Source organism: Typopeltis vanoorti, chromosome 24 (assembly GCF_054136105.1).
Source record: "Typopeltis vanoorti isolate ZY-2024b chromosome 24, IOZ_Tvanoo_1.0, whole genome shotgun sequence".
Taxonomy (NCBI): domain Eukaryota; kingdom Metazoa; phylum Arthropoda; class Arachnida; order Uropygi; family Thelyphonidae; genus Typopeltis; species Typopeltis vanoorti.
The window spans coordinates 17139867-17164105 of record NC_143572.1 but is presented as its reverse complement, the minus strand read 5'-3'; the positions used below and the strand labels follow the sequence as shown (position 1 = coordinate 17164105).

The following is a 24239-nucleotide window of genomic DNA, read 5'->3' as shown; positions in this document are numbered from 1 at the left end:
TATGTGGTCTTGCTTTGTAGGAACTTCCAATAAGATTTTTGTTTCTCACTAGACTTCCTTTTTAATGTTTTGATTTCATCATGAAGTTCCTATTTTTATATTCTTGCAATCTGTTTTTTTAAGATTTTGCCACTGAGCTTTTTCCCAGGCTCTTATTTTTTCTCTGATAGCATTTGTAGATTTAAGTTTGTGTTTCACCTCTGAAAAGAGTTTGACTAAGATTCTTTTTTACAACTTTTGTGCATGTTTTTCTTTATTCTGTTCAAAACTGCATGGTAATCGCTTCGTGCTTCAAGTCCACTGTACACGCTTGTATCCTAAAACCACTCTGAAGATATGTAATTAATAACATAGTAAATAAAACTTTTCTTATTTGTTGTCAGTTGTCTTCATGTGAATTTGTGTACATCTTTATGTTGGAACAACATAAAGATGTACACAAATTGGTACATATTATTAGCTTCTCTTTTTACCAGATTCTACCAAAATTCTGTATGTCTGGTATTCTGTTCTACTTTGTTGTTCAGATTTAATTTTTTTTTTATATCTTCCTTAGTAGAACTTTCTGTGAGATCATAGAGACAAATAAGTCTCATTGCCCACTTTCCAATTTAAAATTTGTATATCACTATACTTGCAATTTCCTGCCTGTCAAGATTTATTATCTTTTTGTTTAATATTGAATATATTACCTTCACTTTCCTTTTCCTGGTGGTTATTGCCTTATTCTTTTTTCATCTTGGTAACACCATTTATGTTGACATTGTATATTTTTTATTAGTCATTCTAAATATTAAAACTTGTACCAGTTTTGCTGTTGCACAACTAGTAGACTTCTGAGGGTTTATAAAAAAGCACATAAAAATAGATAACTACAGAGTTATCTGTAGTTATCTATTTTATCTGTTTCTGTTCAATTTTATATGTTTTCTGTTCAAAGTTATCTGTTCAATGCTGAAAAAATTTGTTTCAGTGGAAATGAGTAAATTCATCCTAACAAGAAATCAGTTGTGTGACATGAATTAGCTGTCATCCAGTCAAGACTGAAGAAAACTGTTGGAAAAACTGAAATCTGACATGCTAAAAAATGTAATGAGAGATTTCCAGGTTTAATGTTTGTCCTTGGTTTTTGTTAAGAGACCCATATGAATGGATAGCTGTCATAGATTCTTTGAGAAGTCTAGAATAAAAGGTTTCTTCTAAATAGGACATGTGGAAATATTCCAGTCGACTGTATGGCTAGTAGTTGAAATCTGGCGGGCCAGACCAGATCTTTCCTTCCTTTGTGCTCGACATTACCAACATTTTATTTTTTCCTCACTTCAAAATTATGGTTGTCCTCCCTATATAAGCCAAAGCACACAATCATGGGCATCCTGTAACTCCCAGATAACCATTGGACAATAAAGGAGAGTTTAAGCTCTAAGGGAAGCCTGGGCAGAACAGAAGTTGTAATCTCTACTGACAAGGGTTTTGATGACGCCATATTGTTGAGAGAAGGGGGGGGGATATGGGAAAGTTATGTATCTACCTATCTGAGTGGGTTTTCTATAACTGAGAAAGAAAGGGTGCCATTGGACAGACATCAAAGCTCATCATGATATCATTATTTGTTTGAAACTAAATTTTGCATTAAAGATTTGAAATGAGTGGAGTTTTTTATATAAGGTGAAGAGTATGGCCAGTAAGAGCTGTATTTATTCCATCAAAATTTAAGTATGAGTGTAAATCAGCACTTAAGCCTAAATACAGGGTCAGCTCTACCGACAGTGCAAGATGTGCATTTGCACGGGGTGGCAAAATATGCTATTGCACGGGGTGACAAAATTCCTAGGGTGACAAAATCCCTGACTAAATACATGTTTACTAGCTCTGTGCTGGATGTTTTTGTTACGGAGAGGGGATTGTCTGAAAATAAAATTTTGTTAACTGTTTTCTTAAAATATTCATTAAGAGCACATAAATCAGAAAGGGTTTGGAGTTTCATTTAGAGTTGGTCTTCTAAAATAGAAGCTGCTCAATTCTTGAGGGTGTGGATAATGCCTAGCTATTAAAAAGGATGGTGAAGGAATGAAGCATGAAGATAAGTGTTCAGTTAAGTAGGCTTACAAGATACTTCCGAAGAGATACTACTGTCAGGTTTCTTTATGATGAAAATATTTAGGAAAGGGAGGTTACCACCTTTTTCTAGTTCTAATGGGAAATTATGAATTTAGATGAAAGGAGTGAAGAAATAGTAGAGTTGAGAAGTCAAGTTTCCAAATAATAAAGATATCATCCATATATCTTCACCAAATAGCTGGTTTCAAAGTAGTTTGAGCCAGAAAAAAAAAAAATTTTTTTTTTTTTTTTTAAAATTCTCCATGAAGAGATCACCTGACAGAGGAGATAAGGAGCTACCCACTGCTAGTCCAGACTGTTGTTTATAAAAACCATTATTCCACCTGAAAGAATTGGATCAGATAGCAATAAATACATCAGTGTGTGTGTGTGCATTGCATATTGGGATGCAAAGGCAATTAATGTGAAGTCATTCAGCCTCTATATACAAGTAACCTAGTTATTAATGTACTTCACATGCATTTTATTTTAAAAAAAAAAAAAAAAATTTTTTTTTAAATAAAATGCACTGGTGGTGGTAAACTCAAAATTCATTTTTGTGGTTCATCAAGGAATTGAGCATATCAGAAACAAAGTATAACAAATTTGAACTCAAAATATTAAGATCAAAAAGTTACAGAATTAGTGTTTATAGTTGTGTGATATCAATTATTAATATATTGGTATTTATTGGTTAAAATCAAAGAACATTTGCTTTCAAAATGATTCCTACGTTAATGTTTTTTTTTTTTTATTTTATAATAAAAATTGAAATTCCACAAGCAATTAACTGCATTCAGAATAACATACAATTTATATTCATTATTCATTAATAAATGAATTAAATTGCTAATTCAGTCAAACAGTTTAACCCGGTGCTGGCGTGTTGGGAAAATGTAACAAAAGTGGTAAGATGGAAACCACAGACCCATCCAAATAATGTAGTGTATTATAGAAATCCATATCTTTTTTTTAATCAATATTAGTGGATTCTTCCTCACAGTCTTGTTCTGTATCAGACTCATGGTTACTGACTAATTCTAAACCAATTTCGCTATCATCATCATCTCAGCTAAATGGCTCCTTGTTTATCAAAGCGTCATCTATAAGTTGATGACAAGTAAATCTCTGTTCTTCCTGCTTGTAACTCATCTAGTAAAAAAAAAAAAAAAGATATTATTCTCAAAATAACTTCTAAATATTTATGAAAACGTATTTGCTTATAGTGGGTATGTAAAAATATTATTATTATTACAGGCAGCTCAAAGGAGTCATTAGACTCATCGAGGGAGGCCCAACATCATGTCAGGAACAACTATTCAACATTCACACAGTATCTATCATACTTCACCTTGAACTCATTTACAGTTATGGCATCCACAACAGACTGTGGTAGCTTATTCCACTCATTTACCACTCTCCAAGTAAAAAACCTAGCTCTAACACCCTTGCTAACCACACTCTTACCAAGCTTCCATGGATTGCCCCTAGTCCTCCCACTACCAGTCCTATTCTCAAAAATATCTTCTGAATTATTCTTATAGAAACCCATCAGTAATTTGAATGTCTCAATCATATCACCCCTTTTCTGCCTATCAACCAAATTTCTGCAGCCCATAAATCTTCAACCTGTTCTCATAAGGTTCATTCCATAGTCCTGCTATTATCTTGGTCACTTGTCTCTGAATCCTCTCCACCTCCTCCCCATCGAAAACCCCATCTAGACTATTGTGCCCATATCTGGGCACAATAGTCTAGATGGGGTTTTATCAAGGCTCGATACAGAGAAACAATAACCTGTTTGTTTCTGCTTGTTAAAATATTTTTCAGCAACCAAGTGATTCGATGAGCTGATTTTGCCACTTTTGAGATGTGCCCAATAAACTTCAACTCCCTATCCACCAATACTCCCAAATCCCTGGCCTCGTCAATCTCCTGGAGTACAGTTCCACCAATGTGATATACTGCTGCTAATCTTTTTGCCCCAAAATGCAAAACCTTACATTTTTCCACATTGAATTGACATCTATTCTCCTTGGCCCAGTCCTTCAAACTATCCAAATCATCCTGCAAAATTTTGACATCCTGAGCATTCGCTATTGCTCTACCTAACTTTGCATCATCCGCAAACAGATGCACAGTTTCTCTCAGATCCTTTCCTATATTGTTAATGAACAAATTAAACAGTAGTGGTCCAGAACAGAAACCTGTGGCACACCACTAGTCACAGACCATCTTTTGGACTCTACTCCTGAATAAACCACTCTCTGATATCTCTCCATCAACCACCCTCCTATCCATCTCACCAACCCCATATCCATTTTCATATACTGCAGTTTACTGATTAGAATTCCATGTAGTATCCTATCAAAGGCTTTAGCAAGGTCCAGTAGAATCACTGTAAACCCATTACCCTTATCCAGTACAGCCGTCACTGTGTTATAGAACGAGCAAGTTACTGAGGCATGCTCACCCTTCACAAAACCATGTTGTCCGGCATACAGTATCCCATTTTCATCTATCCAATCCTGTATTTTTCTCTTGACTAATTTCTCCAAGACCTTGGCAACAATTCCTGATATGCTAATCGGTCGGTAATTTACAACAGCAGTCTTGGAACCTCCTTTATGCAGTGGAACTATTTTCCCCTCTTTCCACCCCCTCGGGACTAACCCAGACTCGAGACTCAAATTAAACAAAATGGTCAACGGCAGTGACAATTCTTTGCCACTTTTCGTACGACACGAGCTGGTATACCATCCAATCCCGTAGATGAATTGACATTGAGGTTTTGTAATAGACTATTCACCTCCACTTCATTCACCACAATTCCCATATAAGCTGTTGGTTCTTCAATTTCTGCAATGTCACCACCAGGATGATATACTCTTGCAAAGTGCTCACTCAATAATTCTACTATATCAACTGATTCGGTTACCTCCCTACCATCGGCATTTTTTTAAATCAATCTGCCATATACATTTTTTCTTTTACTTGCAACATTTTGAAAAAACTGTTTGGGATTCTCTTTAGCCTGCATGGCTAATATTCCTTCATAATCTGCTTTTGCTTTTCTAACCACAATTGTTACCCTTCTGGCCTAGGCTTTAATACGTTCATGTGCCTGCAGGTCGCCTTTCTCCTTAAATTCCCTCCATAGCTGTTTCTTTTTTTGCAGCTCAAGCTTAATGGTGTTATTCATCCATTTAATCCCTACTTGATTTATTATTTGGACTCTAGGTATACATCAGCCATTGTCTCCTGCAAACACTTCTTAACCACTTCCCATTCACTATCAACTTCCAGCCCTTGCAGTTCTGCATGCCATGGCACTGAACCAATCAAACTCCAAAGCTTGTCATACTTACCAGCCTGATAATTCCACATGCATGCTGTCTTAATTGTAAATTGCACATCTTTAGCCACCTCCCAAGTCAAGACCCTATGATCACTCTCACCAATTGGTGGCAATGTGGTCATATTCGTTACAGTCAAATCCTCAGATGCAATTACTAGGTCAAACACTCTCTTCCCCCTAGTATTTTCCATTACATGCTGTCGCAGATAGTTATCCCTTAATAACCGCATAAAATCCGATTCCTTCCTCCCGTGTGTCCTCTCCTCACTCCAATCAATGCGACCATAGTTAAAATCTACCCTCCTTCCACTCATTTCTTCTATTTGCTTGTGCATACTGTCTCCACCATCTTTTCCATCACGTGATCTATAGCAGCACCCAGTTGTATATTTTGTTCTGCTAGATTCAATCTCACACCAAATGGCCTCAAATGTGCTCTTTTCTCTATCCTGCAATTCAACTTCTATTCTCCTTGGCTGCAGCTCATCAGCTATCATCGATAATACTCCTCCCCCCATTTTATTCTCCCTGTCATTCCTGAACACACTATACCCCTCACATTCAATCCCACTAGCTATATCATCTTCAGTCAGCCATGTTTCACTAATGTCAATAGCCTGTGGTCTGGAAGTACCAACCAAGGCCAAAAATTCTTCCTTCTTGTTCCTAATACTTCTAGTATTAGTATACATGAATTGCAGACCCCCGTTAGCCCCATCCCTACCTTGATGCCTTATACTAACTATCCCATTCTGATTTGTTGTCCACCTTATTCACTCGGGCATATTATACTCTTTCATACACTCAACTTCCTCCCTAAGGTCTGCATATCTACTCTCCCTCCCTCCCCTTAATAAATCTAGTTTACCTGATTCTGCACATCCACTTCATTCAACAACACTTTTTCAAATCTTACACCAAATCTATTCAAATGCAAACCATCCATCTTATATAGATCCTTTCGCCCATCGAACTCACTCCACACATCCACAAATTCCACACCACTCATCCTGCATAACTCACGCATAAAGTCATTTGCAATTATGGCCCTCCTTCTAAACTCTTCACTGTCATACCATGGCAAAAGACTAATCATTCTAACTCTCTCACTTCTCTTTTGCTACCTCAAACAATTCCTTCAAATCCTCTATCATTTCCATTTTATCTCCTTTCAAATCATTCGTACCTGCCACCACTATCATTTCTTTCAACCTTTGCTTTTGCTTCCTAATAGACTTGCTTACGTCCTTAATGGTCGCACCAGGTTGGTACGATTTTGTCAAATTCTCTACTATCACACCTCGTACCAACTAATCTCCATACAGCACTCACTCCTTCATTCATTTTGTTTACATTCACAATCATACTCTTATTTTTCCTATCATTTTTTTTTTTTATATTTTTTTTTTTTATTGGCTGGTACACCTGGTAGACATTTGTGAATATGCTCCAGCTGCCACTTTGCCCTATGTATCGCTCCGCTCAATTGTGCGATTTCACTCATTGCATCTATCTCATCTTTTTTATTATCTGTTAAGCCATTAATTTGCTCTGTATTAATACCTTTGTTCTCACGTTCTATGCCACCCCTCACAGCTCTCTAGTACAACCTCACAATTTCTTATCATATCGCCATTTTCTACATTCTGAAATTTGACAAAAATATCACACTCACGACCTGAAACACACTTTAAATCCTAATTTTCCTTACATTTTCTGCACACATTCACTCCACTATCATCATCTAACCATACTCCAACCGCTTATAGAAGACACAACAGTAATGATAATATTTTAGTAGAATATACATGAAAACAACTTATGTTTTGGAAGTAAATATAGTTTCACTTTTATTAAGGTGGGGTCTGGTGGACCCCAGCGCACATTACACCTCTGCACACATAAACTTGCTTGCATGCAACAGCCTGTTGTCTATGGCATCGAGAAGCGGGTTACAGGAGGGGAAGCTATACTGAGGCATGACTCACTGCCATGCATTGTTAAAAAGTTATAGTCGATTTAAAATCTTTGGTGTCTGACACCCCACCTTACTAACGCTGGGTTAAGTTTATCGTTAAAATTCTATCTTAATTTTAGTACAGTGAACTTCAGTATATATATATATATTTTTTTTTTTTTTAAATAATTGAATGACTAGAACCAAGATTTAAGTAAAAAGGTTTTAATATTAAAACACTACTAGTTTCGGCTTGTAACAGCTTTCATCAGGTGACATTATAAAAGAAAAAACACTAAAACACTGAAGCTTAAATAAACTAAGAACATCATAGAGAGTCGCTATACATAATTAAAATTAAAACGTTGTGGTTGTATTTAAAGCTGTTCTTTTGTTTGTGGTATTGTTGAGAAAGTATGTGCTAGTAGCATCTCGTGAACGCCAGTACATGATTGCAGCTGAATGACTATCTGGCAGGTTGTAGCTCAAGTTATTATTTAGATGAACAGGATTGAAGATGATTTCCCTAGATTCTACGATTTTTCTCTCTCTCTAGTTCATCATTGCAATGGAAGATGTTAGTAGATTTTTCCCAGCAGACTTTGGTTTTCATCATTAGGATTAGCCGAGAAAAGGATATGACTTGATAATGCACTGGCTTGCTGTCTCTTGTAAGTAATGTCCTTCATGTGTTCCTCCATCTACAACCTCCCAGATAGTCATTCAGCTGTAATCATGTATTGGCGTTCACGAGATGCTACTAGCATGTACTTTCCCAACAATACCACAAACGAAAGAACAGCTTTAAATGCAACCACAACGTTTTAATTTTAATTATGTATAAAGACTCTCTATGATGTTCTTAGTTTATTTAAGCTTCAGTGTTTTAGTGTTTTTTCTTTTTTCTTTCTTTTATAATGTCACCTGATGAAGGCTGTTACAAGCCGAAACTAGTAGTGTTTTAATATTAAAACCTTTTTACTTAAATCTCGGTTCTAGTCATTCAATTCTTTTAAAAAATATGTATGTTAACCGAGTTAATGATTATTCATTCATATATATATATATATATATATATTTTTTTTTTTTTTTTTTTTGCTGAATGTGTTATGTTTCACTATCTTTTTTCATCATTAATTGGGATATATAAATTTGCATGTTTTCTTTTGTATTTTGTCATAATCAGATGTGACTTGACACTGCTACACCCTTAATGGAGAAACATAGAGAAACACTAATTTTGATTTCTTATCAGAATCTGAACCCTCTCCTCCTGCCTGTCTTTATAATACTGTATCCACCATTCTCATATCTAACTAAAAATGCATGAACGTTCATCGTTATAATCAAAGTTATAAAAAAGAAACATATCTGACTACCTGAAAGACTTCTGCAAGTCATATGATATACTGTTCAGTGATGCCAGTGCTGTTTTTAAAAGAGTATTTAAAATATGATTAATGATTTAAATTACACTGTTTTACTTGAAGTCAGTTGTTCTGTGAAACCATTTATTTCTAAGGTGATTTTTTTAGTTTATCTCTCTTTATACTGTATGTTGTGTAATTTTGCACTTATAAATATGGTGTAACTAATTCTTTAATGTTCTTTTGGTATTAAAATTATTACCAAACTTGATTATATGTTGGCAGTGTATATAAAAGGCAGAATGAGGGTATTTTTTGGGATTTTCTAATCTTTTAAAAGTATCTTTGTTGCCAAAAGTAATGAAACACTCAAAATATAAACCAAGATTTTTTTTAGGTGTAGAATTCATGTGGCCTAAGTGGTAAACTTTCCACACTTTGTGAGACATTTCATCAGAAATTCACCTCAATTCATCACATGTACTGTTCTGAGTTCTGTCATTGATATTGTCTCCTCTGTGAACAAATCCTTATCATTCCACTTCATCTCACCTAATTTCATTTGGATTGGAATATGTGACAGGGGTATTTCTTTTTGCTGGACCAAATATGGCCTTCATTGATAATTCCATAAGTTTAGGAATTGCCACATTTTCAGAATGCTGAGGTGTGCCTGACCGACCATTCATGGTTTTGAGAGAAATGAGCATGCTAATGAGAGTGAAAAACATTCTTACTGTTTCAATTTGGAATGTTTTGGTAGGGTTGGGTTGTTTTTTTGCATGATTTATGAAGTAGTCTTTCATAACAGAATTTTTTTATGACTTTTTTTTTTCCCCATACAAGTCTGTGATTGGATTTTTTGATGCAGTCTGTCAGGCTTAATTTGAACTCTGTGCTAAAGACAGGTGTAAATTGGATTATTCCCAAAGATATATATGTGCTATATTTCTCTCTCTCTCTCTCAAATTCATCATAATTCTTTTTAACTATTGAAACCTTAACTTTCTGCCAGCTAAGACAAGGCACAGCCTTTGACAGTAAAGAAATGTATTTGGAAGTGTCACATGGTATCTTCCAAGTCTCCAGAGCCACTAGCAAGAATTATCAATCCCTGTGTAAAATGCTTATTATGAAAACTTCCCAAAGTCCTTGTGAAGGATGACCTACAAACTGCCTTCAAACTATCCCAAGAAAGATCTCCTTTTCATTTTTGTTTAGCAATACATGTGCCATAAAGTTTTACAGATTAACATGATAGCACAAGAAAAATAGTGAAATATATATTTAATAACCACATATTTCAACCTGAAAATTACAGGTCACCACCCACTGTAGGGAATCAACTTTTTCCTGCTCTCTCCAACTTTTATCTAGAAGATCAAGAAGAAATCCTTTTCTCATGAATACACCCTCATCATTTGTTTAAAATATGTTACATAAAGGACATCTTTGCGACCTGACCCCACAATGAAGATGCATTATCTGCCTTTCTGGCAGACATAAACAGTCTATATCTACAAATTAATTTCATGTTGGAAATAAAAAGAAAACCAACTAGCTTCCTAGACATATTACTCTCCCCTGCTTAACAAGTGAACTCATTTCTGGAGACTAATTCAACAGCAATCTTCTCACCATCTTTCTCAAAAAATTTGAATTATAAAAACTCTGTTACATTGTGCTCATATGCTCTAAACCTCAATATCTATGGGAAAAACTTCTGGAGATCAAATGGTATATGCATCTCAATGGCTTCTCAGAACAGATCATACATCATATTATTGATTCCTATGTGCCAAGTTCAAACAACAATGAAACAATACAAAGAATTCCTATCCCATTTCTGGCATCTCACAACCAGTTTCTAGTATCCTTAAAAAATATAATCTGGTGACTATATTCATTCCTGTCGACAAACTACAGTATGGCACACACACACAAAAAAAAAAGTACTGAAATTCGACATCCCTTTCAGTACAAATACTATGAGATATGCCGTTCGACTACATGCACATTAATAGAAGAGTAATTGTATAGTCTATGCCATTACATTTAGTTTAAGCAATGTGTTAATGTTGGAAGAAAAGGTGTTATTTTTGAGCATTGTTTTCATTCATGCAGAGTTGGTAGAGCAAATGGCCCAATCCTACGACATATTTGTGAGCAATTTTTTTCCATCATTGCTTTAATCGAGAAATTCCGATGTACTGCGAGTGTTCTGCTGCAATGCAAAAGGCATTTAGGGAGATCATGAACTCTTCATACAAATGAGAATCACGTGTGCTGGAGCAAGAATTACAGTCTACACAATGCAGTCAATGCTGAACAATGGAATACTTGGGATACTGGGACAGTCACTACAGAGAATCCTTAAGGAGCTGGGTGCATTTTCGTACATCATTCAGGTGGGCCAATTTTTAACAGCAATGGATTATGCAGCACAGCAGGAATACTGTGCTTGTGTGCTGGCCAGTCTCTATGAAGATCGATCCTTTCTCCATAATGTCTAGTTCTCAGACAAGGTGCATGTCCATCTAAGTAGTCATTTAAACAGATGAACCTACAGTTTTTTGAGACCTGAATTTGTCCAAAAACAGCAAGAAGGCTACTGCATAGTGTGCGGTTTCCAGCTATTGCATAATTGAACCCTACTTCATTGAAGAGAGTGGTATAACTGTGATCTTGAATAGCAAATGCTACATCAAGAATGTGTTGGTTCTGTTCTCCCAGGATTTGCACAGGATGTGTCATGCAAAAAGCATTTCATTTCTTGCAAAGGTATTCCAGCAGGATAGAGCAACCTGTTGCACATTAGTTCTAGAGCCTATTTATCAGAACACTTCACCATGAGGCTCATTTCGAGATTCACAGAATTCCATACCCTTCACATTCTCTCCTGTTCTCACATCACTTTGTTTGGGGTATGTTGAAGGAATGGGTATACCACCATGACCTGCATGGTGAACTAAGGGATAAAATTACATGATATGTCCAGTAGATGTCCCAACCCTTATTCTGCAAAATGACAGAGAACCCTTTGCATGCACTACGAAGCATGTCTTGAAAGACAAAGCACTCATTTTGAACATGTAATCTACCTATTGTTAATGCTTTATTCAACCAAGAGCCCACTAATAGTTGTACATATCATCATGTGAAACATATATTCTTTGTTAATAAACCTGTTTACTCCATAACATATATTGTAGTTATTCAGCACTGTTTTTGCCATGCTGATGATGGTTTTTATCTTCTAAAGATAAACGATTCCCTTTAGCTCTTCCTGGCATCTACTAAGTTCTGTGTGACTGTCACCTTTCTCACTTCAAACAAACTGAACATTCAGTGGAGAAAATAATGCAAGAACACCAATCTTACATCGTTATTAGCAAATCTGAGAATATGGCCTTGCACAACATGAAGTTGATACAAACTACAACATGTTATTGTCTGAAAGATGCTTACTCGATCCTTGTTGCCATAAGTTTGAACATTTGTTTAAAGAAATTGGCTTTATTCCAGTTACACATCATTAACTTTTTTAAGAAATAATAATACAGTCATCCTCGACTTACGTCCGGGTTCCATTCCATCCGGCAGGACGTAAGTCGATACATTAAATCAACAGAATTATAGGGGTTAGGGACTTAACCATAATAAGTATACTGTCATTTTAATTTTTAAACCTTATTATAAAACTGTACTGTGTGTCGCCGCCACTATAAAACATCAGAATAATCACTCAGATCTTCCTCCACAATCACATCTTCATTACCTTCCCTGTGTGAACGATCAGGCTTTGGCTCTTCTGGTGTAACCTTTGTCTTTTTGATGAAAATGTCCAATGTGCTTTGCTTATTCCTCTTCTTCTTTTCATCACATATTTGTTCCTAACAAGCAAACGCATCATGTACCTTCGTTTCTATTATTAAGTAGAGTTCAACATTGCGGTCAATGTCTTGAGCTATTTTGAAAACATCGCTAACTGCAAAGAATATTTCTACAAGATCCTTCACCGTAAATTGTTTAATTACCTCTCTGTTGAGCAACAGTTGTTCCTCCAGTTCGACCAATTCTTCATTGGTCAACTCTTCAGGGGAACTTTCTATGAGTTGAATTATGTTGTCATCATTCACTTCGAGATTCAGATTGTTTGCTAGGCCCACTATTACAAACTTCCAAAATCATGCACAAACCTTTTTAATGTCTTTTTTCCATATGCCATTGAGAGGTCACTTCATCTCAAGCCACAGCAATATTCTTAATAGCATGATAAATATTTGATGTTTTCCAGAATTGCACAAGAGTCTGGTCATTTCCTTCAGTATCAGAAATGGCTTGTGAAAAAGTTCTTCTTAGATAATAAGTCTTAAACACTGCAAGAACTCCCTGATCCATCGGTTAGATCAATGAAGTAGGAGAAACATGACCTTGAACTTGGTGAAGATCACCAGTATAAGACGGCAGATGACTGGAGCATTATCTAGAATTAATAAAATTTTAAATTCTACATTTTCTTTTACACAATAGCTTTTTATTTCACTCACATAACTGTCGACTAAGGCATCCTCAAACAACTTTTGAGTCATCCATGACTTCTTATTGCTCCGATAATGAACTGAGAGTATGCTTCCTAATGCTTTTGAAGATGCGTGGATTCTCACTGTGCCGTGTCACAAATGGTTTCAGTTTATATCCAGCCACATTACCTGTAACAATCATAACACAGGCATTAAAAGTTTTGAAACTAGGTATAGATTTTTGTTTTTTTGTGGATGAATGTCCGCTCGGGCATTTTTTTCCGAAACAAGGGCGCCTTATCCATGCTAAATATTTGCAGTGGCAAATAATTTTCCTCCGTAATAATTTTATCCAATTTTTCTATAAACTCCTTGTCAGCCTTCTCAGCACTTACAGATTCCCATACATTTTCACATTATGCAGCGCAAAACGCTGCTTGAATCTCATGAACCAAACGGAAGAAGCGCTGAATTCGTAGTCATAATCAGGTTTTGCTTTCTCCTCCATCATGTTGAAGAGACTTAGTGTCTTAGCGTTTATGGTCACAGTGCTAAGGGGTATGCGCTTTTAGTTCAGGTCCTCTATCCATGATGCAAGTAGCTTTTCCATATCACTGATAGGACAGTCACTATTGTCGATTTAATGGGAGCAGATCCTTTCACAGCCTCTACGATTTTATCCTTATTTTTCAAAAGGGTCATCACTCTAGAATGAGACCATCCGAAGTCATGTGCGATCACATTGACAGGCTTACCAGCTTCGTGTTGCTTTATAACCTTCAACTTCATTTAAAGATCAATTGCTCGCCTCTTTTTCTGTGATTCTTCACTAGGTTTTTTGATTGCGCGTGTAGAGGCCATGTTGCACAAATCATCGTGAAATATTTAACGATAAATACACAAATAACCTATTTCTCAAACACAAAATCAACAGAGGAACTGTTGAGGACATGTGCTGACTGCCGAGGGAGGCTGCTGCTGAAAGCACTGTTGCCACTGTGCATGTTTTACCTTACACTCACTTGCGTCTTGTTCGAAAGTATAGCCGAAAATGTTATTTATTCCCTTTTGGAATCACGGATGTAAGTCAAGGGATGACTGTACTATGTTTCCTCTATTATCCATTTGTATTGTTCTGTGTATAAATCATGAGGCTCTTGCTATTTTCAATAAGGATGTTCCTCTTCTACTTTATATTCAGACTGCCTGATGCCACTAATGATGACCTGTAATTTTCAGTTTGAAATATGTGGCTATTAAATATATTATTCACTACCTTCCTTTGGTTATCTTGTTGATTTGTGAATTCCTCCTAAATTATCATCTGCCAAAGATCTCATACCTGCATTACCACAACTAGGATTCTGTGTTGAGAGAGGGATCATCGGTTAGTCAATTCACTGTCTTCTGAACAGCATCAATAATTTTTAGGGCTGTTTTTGGTGCACCACTCTGAATAATGTTTTAAGGATGGGCAGATTTTGGAATTTCTGGGATTAGTAAGCGGATGGATGAAAAGTATAGAATAGAAAAGGATGTCTGGTTTTTTAGAAGCTGAGGAAGCTATCAGCGTGATGGGTTTGTGCCAGGAAAGGCTAGAGGTAAATGTTGGTTCATGGAAAGAGAGATTTGATTCTGTCTAGTGATATGTGTATTATTGAAGGTAAGTTGATATCCTTATTGTGAGAATGAATGCATGACTGCATTGAAGGTAAGTACATTGTCCTTATCCCATTGAAGATCGGTATCGAGATCAGTGTTCAAGGCAATAATTATAGATGAACTGGAATTTTGGATGTGTGAGTACTGCAGGGTTTGTTAAATCAACAAAACTGTGGATCTTCTTCCTTTGCACATTTATCCTGCTTCTAATGCAGGGTCTGCATGTTACATTGATATGACTTTATACAACTCCCAGCCAGCATGTGCTGGTGGGGGGGTATATTTTTGACTGTAGCAGTGTGTGTTCACAGGGCTGTTTACCTGTTCTGAGGGACAAAAAACCCGAGTTTCCAGGCAAAACAAATCAAATACAGATAAACAATTAGTTATAAGCTCTGAAATTTCAGAACATAATGTGAAATGTAGGTGCTCATATCATGTGCATAAATGTGTAGAGAGGACATTGCAAATATCCTTCCTGGAAAAATAAAAATTAAAAATCTGCTGATTTTTTTAAATTTTTTTTTATATAATTTATTTTAGATGCACATATTCTGAAAATGAAGTCTTTGATATAATTTGTTTTCTTAAAGAATATTCCTGAAGATAAAGTATTTTTGGTATCCAATGATCATCTCCGTACCATCAAGTATATACAGTGTCTTGCAGCAGCTGTTCCTTGTATATCGTATCTGTGGGTTTTGAACTGCATTAAGCACGTAAGTCATTAATAATCACTTTTTTTTTTTGTCAAATGAATTACTTCTAATAAATGTTACCCTGACTTTTGGTTTAATACTTAACAGCTTAAATTATATGTAGCAAAACTAGTTCAATATTTAAAATTTTAAATTATTAATGCATTTTATAAATAATGTTAGTGGAATGAATTTTTCTAGTTAGACAAATGCCAAGCTAAATGTCCCCCCCCCAGTACATTAAAGAATAATAATGACTATTCGTCATCTGGTATAATTAGTCATCAGCTTAGCAACAAGCTATGCTTTGCAAACCCATTTTTATTGTCAAGCATTCGTAGGTGCCATCATTTTTCACATTAAAAAATGATGTAATGAGCATTCATTGAGTGTTTCTGCTTTTAAATGATATAATTAAAGAAGACACTAAATAGCCTCTTGCAATCTAGAAAAGAAGGAGCGAATAAGCCATCTTAGGGATTGTTGAGATCATCTCTTTCAAAAGAAACTTCTTCAATTCCGTATGCTGATAACATTACCTTCTGTTCTTCAATTTTGATGAAATAGGACATCAAAGAATTCTTCTCAGTTCTCTTTTTCTCATGATAAATATCATTATATCATAAGATAACATCTGATATGCTCCTAGAGACCAGTTCAAATCTTGGTATTTAGATCATACATTTCAAAGTTTTAAATATCACTCGAATTACTCTTATACATAATGGCGCTGTTGCACTCACAGCATTATTAACATGCTTTTCCTTGTTGAGCAATTTTTTATTTATTTATTTATGTTTAAAGTTTTTAAATTGTTTGACACATGGTGATTATATATATATATATATATATATATATATATATATATATATATATATATATATATATATATATATATATATATATATATATATATATATATATATATTTTTTTTTTAATTCAGAATTCATTGTTGTATTTACTAATATAGTTCAGTGTCAGTGATTGGCAACACAAATATTAAAATACTTCTAGAATTCCTTCTTGTTTTTAGAACCTATTCAGGAGATTTCTTTGCCTGAGAAAGGATCTAGCAAGTATACAGAAAGCCTTTAAATGAGTGCATTAAATATTGATCCAATAGCTGTAACATGAGAGTTGTTGGGGAGGAAGTAACATAACATTAATATCAAAAGATGAAGATCATCTAAATGAGGCAGATGTTCAGGTTGGTGAACACTAAAAAATGCTGATAGAAATCTTATTCTTTGCATAATAAAGCATCACTTCAGGCATATGAGGTTGTATAGAACTTTATTTGAAAATTTCTGAGATAATTTTCCCAATTTTGTGGTCTCTAAACTCTGAATAGTAGTATTTTGTTTTATATTTCAAGATGCCATACTGTAGCACTGTTAAGGTGTTTGGATATAAAATAGATTAAATCAGCTTACTTTATATTGATATATTCATAAATGCATATTATCAGTATTGAGAAATAAGAATATATAGTACAACAAAAAAAAAAAAAAAAAAAAAAAAATCTTTCTGAAATAGAGCCAAAAGGCTTCACTTTGGTGATGCAAAATTATTCAAATTAAGTGGATATTGAATCCACTATTATTTCAAAGCCAAATAGAGAAACTACAAGAGTTTACACGAACTATATTCGTGCCGAATATAGAAACTATAAAAGTTTCGGCAGATCCAAGCATAAGCAAACCTTTCATGACAAGGGCAATTCGTAGTAAAGATGGAGTAAGCTCTGATCACAATCCTTAGTATTTCCCATAATGTAAAACATATCTCCTAGTGGACATGTATGATGTTATACATTACGAGTTGTTATGTATAACATCATACTTACCTGTCGTGAAAGGTTGGCTTACACTTGGATTCGCCGAAACTTTTATAATTTCTATATTTGGCACGAAACTCTTGTAGTTTCTCTATTTGGCTTTGAAATAATGTTGGATTCCATATCCACTTAATTTGAATAATTTTGCATCGCTGAAGTGAAGCCTTTTGGCTCTGTATTTCAGTAATTCTTGGTGCCTTTTGTGATGACACCTCTTAGCAATTTGTACGGTAAGGTATAACCTCTGCATCGCTACAACCTGGGTATTTACAATTTGGGTCTGCATACTCACTGATGAGACCTCAATAAAGCTCGAAACCGGTCTGGGTAGTGACCCCCCCCCATAATGTATAATTTAGGCATGTATATATATGCATAATGTATAATCTAAATCTAAAAATGTAAAATCATCATTATCATCAAATTCCTGCCATGTATCCTCAAGGGATGTACAGGATATGATAGTACTACATGAAAAATTTACATCATTACTAACTTCCTATCTACAATTTTCCTCCAGATCAGTCTGTTACTTGTCAAGACTCCAATATTATCAGATCTTATATTTCTGTTCGTCTAAGGCACTATGTACCGTATCAATCCACCTATATCTTGATCTTCCTCTGGGTCGTTTTCCTGTAAACCTGGCAGAAAACACTTGTTTTGCCAATCTTTCCTCACCCATTCTGTTTAAATGCCCATACCACCTGAGATTAGCTCTGCTAACGCATTCCTGGATGCTGACAATGTCAAGTTCTTTCCTAATATCCTCGTTTTTAATATGATATTGCCACTGATGCCATCTGTTCATGCCCTCTAATCTTTCGCAGGATTCTCATATCTGTGGTCTCTAGTCTTTGGTCAAGTGTTTTACTTCTGACACAGCTCTCAGATCCATAAGTTAAAACTGGTTTGAACACTTTCTTGTATACAGCTAATTTAGTGTTCCAACTAATTTCTCTCTTATTCCATATGAATTTATTCAATTGACTTCCTACTATACCAGCTTTATTGATTCTGTTGTCTATTTCCATATTTAATTTACCATCTTCACTAAAAATCGTGCCTAAGTAAGTGAAATGTTTTACTTGTTCCACAGGTTCTCCGTTCACAATGCAGTTGGCATTTTCAACGATTCTGCCTATTTTCATTGTCTTTGTATTGCTGACCTTCATACCATATCTATTACAACAGTTATTCAATTTAGTCTAGGAATCTTGAGACTCGTAGCGGATTTATTGATAAGTATAACACGTCCGCATAAAGCAAAGAGCTGGCATTAACATCTGCAATTTTGATATCATGTTTAATACTACTTTCCTTCATAATATGATCCATATAGATAATGAATAACAGAGGGGATAATGTACATCCTTGTCTCACACTAGATTTAACATTAAATCATCTTCCTATACTTCCATCAATTCTGACTCAAGACTTACAACTCAAATAAAGACTAAGTATTGCTTGATATAATGCCCCATTGACACCATATAACTGTAGCATATCGAATAGCTTCTCTCTTGGCACCTTATCATATGCCTCTTCCAGATTTACAAAACTCAAATAAAGATCTTTGTTATATTCCCATGATTTCTCCACTATTTGGCATAAAATGAAGATCTGATCCTGACAGCCTCTATTTGGCTGGAATCCAGTTTGTTCTTCACCAAGCTTTTCTTCTACAATTCTTCTCAAGTATACTTGCATATATCTTACCAGGAACACTCAATAGGGAAATACCTCTGTAATTCTCACATTCAGTTTTATTTCACTTTTTATATATGGGGTACTACGAGAGCTCTACTCCAATCATCAGGAATTCATCCCTCTGTCCAGGCCTTCTGAACTATGCAGTGCAGCCACTGCAAGACTTTTATACCACCATACTTCAGCATTTCTGTTGAATATCATCTATTCCTGCTGCCTTTCCACATTTTAGGTTCAAGTATGGATATGTATCCTGACTGTATGCCTGTTGAGTGTTTTTTACCACTGTGCTATCACTGCTCGTTTCATTTAGCAATTTTTCGAAGTAATTACTCCATACTTCAAGGATAAATTTAGGCATGTAATCAGAGTGTCTAGGAAAGGGAAACTGCTGTTGTTTTCCCCTTCCAATATAAACTGGATCCTGGGGTGTTAATTGTTTTGTGTTTTGAAATTATGGAGTGCATCCAGGTCATGCAGTCAAATCGAAACATATCATCCATGTAGTGTAGCCAGACAGCGGGTTTATGTGGGGCAGAGTTTAAGGCTTTTTTCTTCAAAGGTAATCTCCATAAAGAAGTTGGCCAGGGATGGAGAGAGTGGAGAACCAATTGCTGTCCTTGCCAAACAAAATAGCCTGAGTTCTTGGGAAACTGAAATAGGGCTAAGATATTGGGAGGAAATTTGACTTGGATGAGGTCTAATGTATCTTTGAGTGGGACATTGGTGAATAAGGAGTAGGTATGAAAAGCCAGCCTGGTTGGCCGAGTGGTTAGCGTATCTGCTCTCCAGCCAATAGGCTGTGGGTTCGAATCCCGCGTAGGTATGGATGTTTGTGATTGTCTTCCACCTTCATACATTCTTTCACCCAAGTATAGATATACTCTCCCAATATGGACTGGGTCACCATGGGAGTAGTAGACCCAAACCTCCTGCAATGGGAGAGGCTTTCACCCTACAGTGGGTAGAAAAATAGGCTGTTCATCATCATCATCATGAAAACTGAACATTATGTCAGTGTGTTGGAGTGTGAGGTTTTCTATACTGGCTTTAAAGTGGGCTGAGTTATTTATGTGTGAAAGTGTGTTGCCAGTATAATGTGTGAGCACTTTGGCTAAATGTTTGGCTAATTTGTATGTGGGGAATCAATGATATCCACAATGAGACGTAATAGTATATTTTGCTTAGTCCGTATATTTAGGGGGGGGGGGGGGTTCTAGAGTTAAAAGATTTCAGTTTGTTTGTCACTTCCACAAGTGAAGAGGTAAACTTCTTATGGATCCTATGAAGTGTTCTGATTTGAGTGCTGGTGGGATCATATTCTATAGGGAGGTAGGTAGCAAGCTTACCTGTGTAATCTGATTGGTTTAAAACCACAGTGGCATTTTCCTTATCAGCTTTGGTAATTTTTTTTTTTTTTCGGTTGCTTTTCATTTCTTGCAGAGCTTCAAATTCTTTTTTTGATAGGTTGCTTTTTGGCTTGGCTGAGAACACTGGCTACATCCAGTTTGATGTTGGCAATATAGTTAGGAAGGCTGTGGACAAAAAAATTCTGCTCCATTTACAGAAAACCTACACATTAATTCACCAACAGTCACCCTCCTCCACTCCCAACAATATGGGATGATAAAAACTCTATATAACAGGGCAGAATTAATCAGTTCAGATAAAATGCCCTAACTACTGAACTTGATCATATCCTCAGCACCTTCTTAGCCAATGGCTACAACTCCCCCCAAAAAAATATTAAAACCTGGTAACCACAACTCCCCCCCTCTTCAAAGCTTAGATTACTCTAAATCTAACACCATTCTATATATCTGGGGGTACATCTGAAAAATTAACCAAAATCCTAAGGAAATATGACCTCACAACCAGTTACAAACCACCTAAGAGATTGGCATCTCTTATCTGCTTCATTCGAGACCAGCCACTTACTCTAGACTGACCTTCAGTATACTAGGTCCCTCACAGCTGCAAACTGTCCTACTATAGCCAAACAGGCAGGACAGCCAATATCAGGATATCCTAACACAAAGACCACATGTAGTTCCACCAATACAGCCACTCAGGACTTGCTGACGATGCTTTGGACACCCACCACAGGATACACTGGAAGAAGGCCACTTTATTATACTGCAGCAAGTACAAGTATGAAAGACTATTCCTTGAATCTGCCTCAGCTCTGAAAAACTTTCCAAACTCCAACAAATTTTGGTGCATGAGACTGTCCCAAATTTGGGAAGCATACATTCTAAGATCATCAGCCCAACAGCCAAGGCAACCCAATTTAGCCCACTAGGGGCACCGTTTAGGACTCTAGGACAAACTTCTGTTGCCTTTCTTCAGCCTTCATTTGCTTAGTGTGAGTGCCTGTGTGCACATATCATTGTTTTGTGATCACTGAAAATGGCAATGTAACATTGCCAAAATGTAGATAGTTATTAAAGCTTTTATAATTAATAATCTCGTTTATGTTGTCATTTCCTAAAAAATTAGAAGCTATGGAACAACAGTAGAGCAAGGTAAGTTTAACATGAGATCTATCTCAGTATTTGATACACTATCATCACTAAATTTAATAATTTCAATGTTATCTAATGTAAGGTTTATGAATCTTCTTCTTTTCACTTAATGCAACAGTACCCTTACTTTGATTTTTGTCTGCCATTATTAACAACAATAAAATAATAGCTATAAAAAGTTTATAATTCACAGCAAAACACCAAAACAGAGAGAAGCAGCTACCAATGATGTCTTAAACAAATTCTTAATCCATGAAAAATGCACATTGATTGCTTCATGGCAGCATCATGTCTCTAAAATGATTGTATGAGTTAATCCAATGTTGTATAAATAGGCATTGGTCATAATTGAAAATTGTCATATGAGCGGATTGTCATCAAGTTGAAGCCTCATAAGGTGGAGCATTACCTTATCTCAAAGAAATTACATTACTGACAATACCAGATTTATCAGACTTGTGGAATTTAATCTTGGTACACTATTACACGATCAATGCAAATATCCATCTGTGCTCTTCAAACTTATTGAAGCACACAGATGGATATTATGTGGAACATTTTGAGCAGTACCTATCCTTCACACCTTTTTTGCCTATAACTCCCATGTGATTCTGTTATGTGGATGGCATCTTTTCAGTCTTGACACTGTTTTTCTTCACAGAATTAATTCTATCCAAGAATCAAAATATGCACTAGAAATAGAACTTTATGTGACTCTTCTGTTTTTGACATCTCATCCTAGAATGGCCTAACGGGAGTTCAGTATGCAGAAAGATGAAACAATGCCTCTTTTCATCATCCATTTCAGAAGTCCAGAATTATCAGAATGTTGGTTCATCATGCACACACTTTATGCTCCATAGAATCTTTTCTAGAACATAAACTGGGGTTGATTAAATCTAGTTTCCTCTCTGGTGGTTACAGTCTGATCTAATCTGTATATAATAATAAACAGCCATGGCCTTCACTTAGTTCTCCTCAGGTAGAGCACTTCAAAAAATTCGATATCTTATTGTCAAAGGTTTATCATAAAAGCTCTCTAGGCTTCTTAATCAAGTAAATCTTCAGGTCGCTTTCCATATAGTTTGCAAATTAGCAAATAAATTCCCAGATCTGTGAGGATATTCTCTCCCAAAAGTTAAGGTTTTCATCGTGCAAAACAAACAAGCCAGAAGAACACGTGCAGTTAACATATATACTGACCTCGTAATCTTAACTACCATATTTTTCACCTTATAAGATGCATCATTGTATTGTATTGGATGCATTTTTCATGTCGAATTTTTCGAAAAAAAATTCTTCACATTATAAGATGCACAAATCAAATTTTTCATGTAAATATTAGTTGGTTTTTTTTTATTATAAATTTTAATACATGTATTATCTGCCAGGACGACCAATCACACTTTCTTTATCTATAACTTCATCCCTTCCTCATCCGTCCATCCATCCTTTTGGATGAGTGTAAACGCTTTTGATAGGTTTTTCTTTGGGCATTGTTTTTATTTTAAAAATTAAAAAAGGTGGCAATTTTGTTTCATCTGCACAGCATAACAAAGCAACAGTATTCTGGATTTTTTCGTTATCAGAAGTTTTAACAATAATTTTTTTTTTATCTTTGGAGTCAACAGTGTTGTTTCAGGGCACATTAAAAGTCAGCGGCACTTCATCCATGTTAGCTATCTGTGAAAGTTCACAATTGTCTTGTTTTCTAGCATTTATGATGAATCTGTTCGTATCATTATATACCGTTAAGTTCATACCATTTATCTGTAGGCGGAGGCCCGAAGTGACAATCTGCTTCCCTATTGGCGTTCTTTTTTTTTTTTTTTTTTTTTTTGTGTGTACTCAATCACACTATGCTTAAATGCAATTGTATAGCTATGTCTGTGCTTCATAGAATCTATAGATTATAAAAAAAAAATTAAATATAATAATGTATTAATTAATAGTTTAAATTCGTGACTTAACGGCCATAGAACTATTCAAACTGATCATGCATTGTCGACAAGCAGTGACAAGCCGTAACTGCACACACATACACACATATACACGGGTGGTCTGAAAAGTTCCCGACTGACCATAGATGACAACACTATCAGCAAGTTTTTTTGTTTTTTTTTCTAAGTTGGTACATCTGTCATAAGCATCCATGTGAAATTGCAAATCATTCTATCAAGTAGTTTGTTTTATACAGCTGTCTGAAGCAAAAGTGTTGTCTCTATCAAATGTATCATATGGTTATAAAATTCTTTGTAAATAGAAGGTTTAACACCAAAAGCAATTCATTCGAAGTTCATAAAAGTTTATGGGCACTCTTCTCCTTCGTTTTCAACAATTAAGAAATGGGCTGCTGAGTTTAAATGTGGCCATACCAGCCTTGAAGATGATCAACGTGAAGGACGTCCAAAAAAAAAAAAAAAGTGTAACAACACCAGAAATCATTGATCAAGTGCTCAATATTGGATGGCCAGCGAGTCAAAGTGCATGAAATTGCTGAG

At 35.6% G+C, this 24239-nt stretch overlaps 1 protein-coding gene across 4 annotated transcripts in view; it reads left to right on the top strand.

Annotated features, from left to right (window-relative positions):
• LOC150092959 (uncharacterized) overlaps positions 1-24239 on the top strand; it is a 538308-nt gene that overhangs the window by 481765 nt on the left and 32304 nt on the right. For all 4 annotated transcript variants that reach the window (XM_090413661.1, XM_090413660.1, XM_090413659.1 and 1 more), the window contains one exon: positions 15561-15686. In XM_090413661.1, coding sequence (XP_090269787.1) covers positions 15561-15686 — 126 coding nt within the window. The remainder of the gene's footprint in view (positions 1-15560; positions 15687-24239) is intronic.